This window comes from Saccostrea echinata, unplaced genomic scaffold (genome assembly GCF_033153115.1).
Source record: "Saccostrea echinata isolate AGI-Se365-2 ecotype Australia unplaced genomic scaffold, CSIRO_AGI_Sech_v1 ptg000023l, whole genome shotgun sequence".
Classification (NCBI taxonomy): Eukaryota; Metazoa; Mollusca; class Bivalvia; order Ostreida; family Ostreidae; genus Saccostrea; species Saccostrea echinata.
In genome coordinates, this window is record NW_026889772.1 from 2,279,413 (window position 1) to 2,287,598 (window position 8,186).

Below are 8,186 nucleotides of genomic sequence, written 5' to 3' on the forward strand. Positions count from 1 at the left end.
TTTTATCAAACTTCATATGCTAATACATACTGATGTAACTTTTCAGCTGCATCAACAATTTTTGACCTAGACCTTTCTTTTGACTTTGACCTCACTTTTCTTAAATAAGTGTTTAGCTCAGTTTTAAAGAAACCATTCATAATATTTTTATCAAATTTCATATGCTAATACATACTGATGTAACCTTTTCAACTGCATCAACATTTTTTGACCTTGACCTCTCCTTTGATCTTAACTTCATTTATTTTAAATTAGTGTTTAGCTCTTTATCAAACTTAATATGCTTATATGTATTTATGAGAACTATTCAACTGCATCAAAAACGTTTGACCTTGAACTTTTCTGGGACCTTGACCTCACTTTTCTTAAATTTGCATTTCGCTTAATTTTAAAGAAACCATTTAAGATATTTTTATGTAAGCTTATGCAATTATACATAAATTCGTGAGAATTTGTCATCTATATCAAACTGTTTAGATTTCAATTTAAATTTTAAAGAAACTATTCAAGATATTCTCATCAAATTTTATACACCAATACAAATTTTCATGTTGCATTACTAATATACCCTCGGCGGGGCATTCATGTCCTATGGACATATTTCTAGTTATTTCTTATGAAATCCATGTTCATTTAATATAACATCTTGAATGCCTCTAAACAAGCCACCTGTTAAAATTTCTTTCTTTCTTTTTTTGCAACAGGTGCAACATTAATTGTACATGACTGTCGGAACCGGGGGTGGGGTGGGGACATGAGGGGCTGTTCCCCTCAATAATTTTGCCGATATATAGAATACTATAGAAAACATAGCTACTATATGCTTGTACCCCCTCATAAAAATGTCTGACCTTTTTTTTTGGCTTGTCAAAAAATTTTTGGTAGTTGATAGTGCCCCCTCCAACTAGAAATATATATTATACAATTATTGCTAGGTTTTGAGAATATACGATGATTTAGACACCCGAGGAGTACAATATTTGCCGAGCCCGAAGGGTGAGGTGAATATTGTACTTCGAAGGTGGCTAAATCATTGTATTGACGGAAAAAAACAGCAATAATTGTTTTATTATATGATTCAATAATTAAATGAAACACACCACACTCATTTAGCAATCCATGCCATCTACTTGTTCACTTCTGCTGAAGTACTAGCCGAACATATTGAGAAAAAAGGGGTTTAAAGAAACAGTCGTATTAATTCTAGTTTAGGTGTAATGTAAAAAAAATAAATGTGAGACACATATATAGGATTGATTTTGAAAAAAGGGGCATTAAAAGAAAAAAAATAACAAATATTTGAGTACACCCCCCCCCCCCCAAAAAAAAGAAAGAAAAGAATTCTCACAACTCAAAATTTTATTTAGTGGGATGTAAAGGTCAATAAACGAGGGGAGGGGGCTTTCATTGAAATTTTTTATCCTTAAAATTCAAATTAAAACTTTACATTCTCAAAGGTGGGGAGAAGGGCAGGCTTCCCCCCCCCCCACCCACCCACCCACCCACCCAAGAATCTATGTGCCTTAATGTAATGTTCATATGAGTGGAGGTCAGATGCAAGTGAAATAACTTTCCAAAACTATTTGCATCAATTTGGAATTTCCTTATCTATTTTTGGTCCAATGGAGAATAAATAATTCCTTATACTGACCTGGAAGGTCACATGCAGTTCAATATAACGTAGTATTTTTCTAACATTGTTAGATCTCATCCAATCAAAAAATATTATATAATAATTTGTGATATCTATGTCTGTATACATATATTATGTAGAAACACAAAGAATGGATTTTCCACACAATTCTATTCTGTATTCAGATTTAAGATGTTGTAATACAATTTTAAATATTGAAATGAATTCAGTCTATTTAATTCCTTGTTTAATAAAGTTAACATATTTTTAATAAGAAGAATAAAAATCAGTTTGCAAATGATCAACTTCTTCAGATAAAGTCATATCATGAAATGAAAATCATATGAGTTGTTATGTTTAATTCAGTAATGAATTCATGATGCACATATATTTTAAAAGGAATAAACATTTGATGTTTATTTCATGTACTGTATAACTTTCACTTCCCCTGAATTGTACAATCCTACCCACAACCTCCCCTCACTGTCCACACTCAGTCCAATAATATGCTTTAGTCCACAATTATCCACACATCTCAGGAACTGTCCATTCTGATCTAGGATGTGTAGACAGTCATTGAATTCATCAACCACAATGATGTGACCCATGGAGTCTGTCACAATTTGTGTAGGATAGAATGATTCCTTTCCCCCTGGAGGTTTGTTGTTGTATCTGAATCTGACTTTTCCTGTCCTGTCTACCACTACCACTGTTCTAGCATTACGATCAGAAGCCACTATGTCTCCATTGTTGTTCTCCACCACAAACACTATATGTATTCCTCCTTGATAAATTGGATCACCATGTTCATCTTTATCTATTTCCTGTGTCACTCTCTGTCCCTGATAATGGACTATTTTACGATGACTCTTATCAGTAGTACCCATACTAACTAGGATGTCCCCTGACCTGGTACAACACAGTCCTGATGGATACCAGCCCCTTGGTGTGGTGATCAGTGTCTCTGTCTTCCCATCTCTGACAATGTTCACAGTTCTATTGTTACCATCACTGTATATCAGTTCTCCCTGTCTGGTCACTGTAATGTCAATAGGGAATGTCTTAAATGTACTGGTGACAGTGTCTTGTACAGCTCCATGTATGTCCACACAGGTTATCATTTTGTCTGTTCCACTAACCCAAGCTTTATCTGATCCTACACAGGCTACTTTAAATAAGTTTGTTACATTTGTTGGAATGTTTGCAATCACTTCGGCTTCTTCTAATAATTCCTTAAAAGATAGAAAGGAGACATCATCTGTCAGACTGGATAGTGATGTCTGTGTCAGTGTAGCCTTGCATTCTCCTAATTCTATGCTGAGTTCTCTCCCTTGGACTGTGTTTGTTTGAAGAGAAGGCAATGGTAAATCAGGTATTTGTGGAATGTTTCTGAATTCCTTCAGTTTAGATTGGTAGTTGTTGACATCAGACACTTTGTAAGACTTTAGAATTTCTTTGTTTTCTTGAATAGATCGGTTCATACTGGAATTCTGACTTCTGAGTTTGGACTGGCATGATTTCAGAGTTGTAATATGATGATCTCTGAGTGACTGGATCAGGGATTCCATTTTGTTAAAGATGTTGTCCACCTCTAGGTGCCATTGAATTCTATTATCATTGGTCTGTTTCTGTAAATCTGCATAATGGGCCATGAATTTGGAGATTTTGTTTTCTGTGCCTTTGTCCTGTGCTGTGTATTTTGGAATATTGGCCTCAATTTCCTCAGTTTCTTTTTTAATATTTTCTTTCTTTGTAGCTATGATATCTGCCATGTCATGAAACTCATGGCCTTTATGTTTAGGACCAGTGAGACACTTGATGCAGACCGGGATATCACACTGTCGACAGTGGACCTCACATCTCTGGTGGGAATGAGATGTACACTGAGGGAACACAAGCTGTACTGTACGCTTTGTGAAAGGAACAATGTCATGCTTCATGGACTTGAGGCTCTTGACATGTTTGTTGATGCAGTCCTCACACAGACTGACTTGGCAGCTGTTACAGAATTGCTGGACAGGTTTGATACAAAGGTCACAGGTTATGAGTTCCTGTGCCTGGGTGGTGGCAGTGGCCATTGCTTTTTCAGAAGCTAGGCTCTGGTCAAACCTGTAAAACACAGGCAATAGAAACACATGGATATTTTAAAAGCAGCCTTTTTCATACATTTCTCCAAGAATTTTACATAAAAATATTTAAAACAACTAGAAAATATAGTGCATTTTCTAGGGACACTCCTCTGTTCAAATGCATATGTATATTTCTGGGTCATGAAAAACACTACATCACATAGTATGTTATTGACCCCAGCCAACTTCTCGTTCCATGAAAGCTAAATTCTTTTGATTTTTCTGATTAGCACTAAGGAATAACAATAGATTACAAAATTATGAGCTACATATAACACTAGTGTCGCACTATTGTCATAACTAATGCTTGGACAGAATGATAATAATTAATGTAGAAAATATAAAGACAAACTTTAGTATATATTCAAATTATTTTCATCGCCGTAGGAACTGTTACGTACCTAATTTTATGGGATACTGAGAAGTTGGTTCAGCATTTTATCCAACTTTCGGTTTGATGTTTAATCTTCCTGGTAGCTTCGTCAGCCTTGTTGTCAGGTCGGATAAATAAGAGCAAGAGTTATGCCTCTTTCAGTAATTTAAGATGACAGACACACGAAGAGTTAGGGAGCATTTTACCTATAATAATAATAGAATAAGATTTTAAGTCCAGTCCACGTAGGAAGCAATTTCAGTTTAGGGAAGGGAGGGGGGTGGGGGAACCAAACGCAAAATAGTTCCTTGACAAGCAAAAAAAAAAAAAGGGGGGGGGGGGGGAGTCATCAGACGTAATTATTGAAAAGGTACATCCATAAAGTAGCCTTTTTCTGTAGTATACTACGTAACTGCAAAGTTATTTAGGGGGGCAACCCTCCCCCTCCCTCCCCAGTTCCTACGGCCATGAAGTCTACGTTATTGGTATTCAATTAAACTTTTCTGATAAATAGTGTACTGACCTTTAAGGACCCTCTATACACTAAAGGAAAAGATTTTTTGGACATTGAGAAAATTATAGTATGTAAAGGTGTTAATATTGAGCTTATCTTTTATATTTTCAACATAGGGTACCTTGCATTTACCCCTAGGAAAATGTTCAGTTTAGATCTATTCTCCCAAAATAAGTATTGGTACGTGGGGTACATTTAAAACATATATACATTTCAAACTGGACATAGGTACAAAAACTATACACATACAATACAAAATATGGTATAAAATGAGGGAAAGAAAAATAATAACAATAAAGGAAATGGGAAATATATCAAGGAGGACAGACAGCATGATAAACTTTTTTTTAAAGATAAACATACATAATTTTTTCAAGATCTTTTCGTTTTTGAGTTGACATTAATTCCGTACTTTAATTTTGATAACATTCAGTCTATGAGAATAAGAACTAGTTATAATTGTAACGGGGACCGTTACAGATGTTCCCCAAACGCTCCCCAACACCCTTTTGGTGTCTTATTTCCTGTAAGCTTCATTAAATAAGGCAATGAAGTATATTGATCGTTTTTTGCATTTCACGCGTGCGCACGTGCATGCATGTGCAGGATGACCATGTCATCTCATCTATACTATAAAAGCATCTTTATATTCTCAGTATCAAAACATTCCATCAAAAAATATATAGGTTCCGGCTATATCAAGTATATTGGTCATCTTAGCATTGCACGCATGCGCACCTGCATGCATGTTCATAATGACCATGCCATTTTGTCTACACTTATAATATGTCTGTTTATTCTTAGTATCAAAGCTTTTCATAAAAAAATATAAAAGTTATGGCTATATTAAGTATATTGGTCATTTAACACATTGCACGCGCGCGCATGTGCATTCATGAGCATGATGTCCACATCATCTTGTCTACACTTTTAATATATCTGTATATTCTTAATATCAAAGCTTTTCATAAAAAAATATAAAAATTACGGCTATATTAAGTATATTGGTCATTTAACACATTGCACGCGCGCGCACGTGCATGCATATGCATGCATGCATGCATGTGCATGATGACCATGTCATCTTGTCTACACTTTTAATATATATAAATATTTTGAGTATCAAAGCATTTCATCAAAAAGTATCAAAGTTACGACTATATCAAGTATATTTGTCATTTTACGCTTTGCGCCTGCGCACACGTGCATGCATGTGCATGTTGACCATGTCATCTTGTTTTCACTTCTAATATATCCTTATATTCTGAGTATCAAAGCATTTCATCAAAAAATATAAAAGTTACAGCTATATCAAGTATATTGGTCATTTTACGCATTGCACGCGCACGCACGTGCATGCACGTGCGCGCAAAATGACCTTGATTCCGCATATCTACAAAACATGCCTATTAACCCTAAAAAGGTTTCACCTCAATCGGATGAGTAGTTGACGAGATCACTCGCGGACAAAAAAGTACCCAGGAAGAAGAAGAAGAAGAAAAATAATAATAACTAGAAACTCATTGCGAGCAATGAGAGGTCTTCCGTCCGATTCTGAAAAAAAGAAAACCCAAGCTGAAAAAGTGAAAAAAGAAATTCAGACACTTTGGAGATTTAACCCTGGTAGTCAGCCTGAAAATCCAACGTGCTAACCATTAACCATTCCCTTTTTTGCATCACTTCCTGTCACGACCAAAAGTAACGGCGATACAAGATTTTGTCACGATTCAAATAAACTGATGACTGACTATCAGTCCTGAAAGTTTTAGACTTCAGTCGTTTACTGTTGTTGAGCAATAGACCGGAAGTTGACGTTTTATTTATTTTGAAATGTTAGTGGAATCTAACATTTCAAAACAGCGAAAGAGATGCATTAAAGTGATGCAAGTTTTAGTTTTAAAAAGAAAGAAGAGAAATAATATGAGCGCATCCTCTGATCTAAAAAATAAAACAGGTTTTGTAATCCTCAGAAACAGTTCTATCATTTAATAGTTGCATATTTAAGATCAGAGGTTACGTCCTATATTAAATATCGAAAAATAGCTTTAAAAATTGGCTGTTTTGTAGAAATTTTCAGGATACGAGGAAAATGACGCATTTCATGACGTCGTAATGCATAGGCTAGCAAGAAAATTACGTCATTTTTGATAGATACGCAGTCATCAAAGGTCTAAATGATATTTAATGCATTGTCAACTAAAACCAAGCAGTTTCAGTTTTCCTGAAATTCATAGGGCCAATAAAGGTCCTAAGCGATTCTTGTTCTTTAATACTGAAACCACTACACTAGCGCAATGTACCAGCCATCATCGATGTTTACCTTGCACTCATTCCCTGAAGTAACGAGTGTCGGGCAGGTTATTATTTTTTCTTATAGTGCGGACTTATAGGATGAAAACTAGCCAGCTAAATTTTGAGAAGTGCTAGTAGATTTACATCGGATTTGTTACTTGAGTTTTAACAATAATTGATAGCAGAGAAAATAATCTGTTACTGATAAAAACTAAAAAAAAAAACTATTGTGTTTACTTCCTTTATTCTTTGTACATTCAACTTTCTATTCTATGCAATTCCAAATACAGACATGTCCGTGTACTCTTTTCTGTACTTCTACACTACTGCATCAGACCATTTGTGAAAGGCGGATCAAGATACATTATTTCGCGCCAAACTTCACGAGTAAATCTTCGCACCTTTTCTTTGAAATGTGTCTTCAATTGAATAAGTGTACGTGATAGCTTCAATGAAATTAAAAAAAAATATGTTGCTGTAGCCTGATTTTCGAGCCTAAGAATGTTTATTTATCACACTGGACATATAACATATCGTATACGGGCAAGTAACATAAAGGCAGCGCTAAGTTTTCTTACACAATTTATATTCCTCTTTACCCCCAAAGTGGACTATTCCATTTAGTAACACATTAATGATAAGTCTTGAATGTTTTGCAACAAAACACGTCTCGCCATATGACGCTCAAGGAATCTGATACCTATTATGTTCGGTAACTTGCATCTGTAAAGGAATATAACCCTACTAAGATCAAAGAAAAATATTGAAAAACGTAAAAGTTGAAAAAATGGACTTTTTTAATTCGCTTCCGGTAGCGACCGGAAGTACTCACGACGCACGAAAAGGCAAACCCGCATATCTAGAAGTCATGTTCTATGCTCTCCAACAATTCTCCAATTCATATCTTTAGCCGTTCTTTAGATCTCGCGCGGATAAAATTTCATTTCAAAATCAGAAAATGTCCATAACTTGGAACCGGAAACGAATTTTTCCAAAATTCTTTCAAATGTAACAATGGCATTTCATAGCGCATTATCCCTGAAAGTTTGATAGAAAACCATTGAAGAGTTCTCGAGATATTGCGTGCACAAGATTTGTCTAAAAAATCTATTTTTAAAATGTATTCTGGTAGACAATTTTAAAAACAAATTATATATTAAGCATTACAATAAGAGTCTCTATTAACCCTATTAAAATCAAAGAAAAATATTGAAAAACGTAAAAGTTGAAAAAATTGACTTTTTT

General features: G+C 34.9%; 1 protein-coding gene across 1 annotated transcript; it reads right to left on the bottom strand.

The window, feature by feature from the left end:
- Window positions 1–1,981: 1,981 nt before the first annotated feature.
- Window positions 1,982–4,181, bottom strand: LOC133191068 (E3 ubiquitin-protein ligase Midline-1-like). Its single transcript, XM_061326745.1, has 2 exons — window positions 4,164–4,181; window positions 1,982–3,742 (listed from the first exon to the last, which is right to left on the bottom strand). Exon 2 carries the CDS (start codon window positions 3,709–3,711, stop codon window positions 2,050–2,052), a length of 1,662 nt encoding a protein of 553 aa, XP_061182729.1. The 5' UTR covers window positions 3,712–3,742; window positions 4,164–4,181; the 3' UTR covers window positions 1,982–2,049.
- Window positions 4,182–8,186: the final 4,005 nt, after the last annotated feature.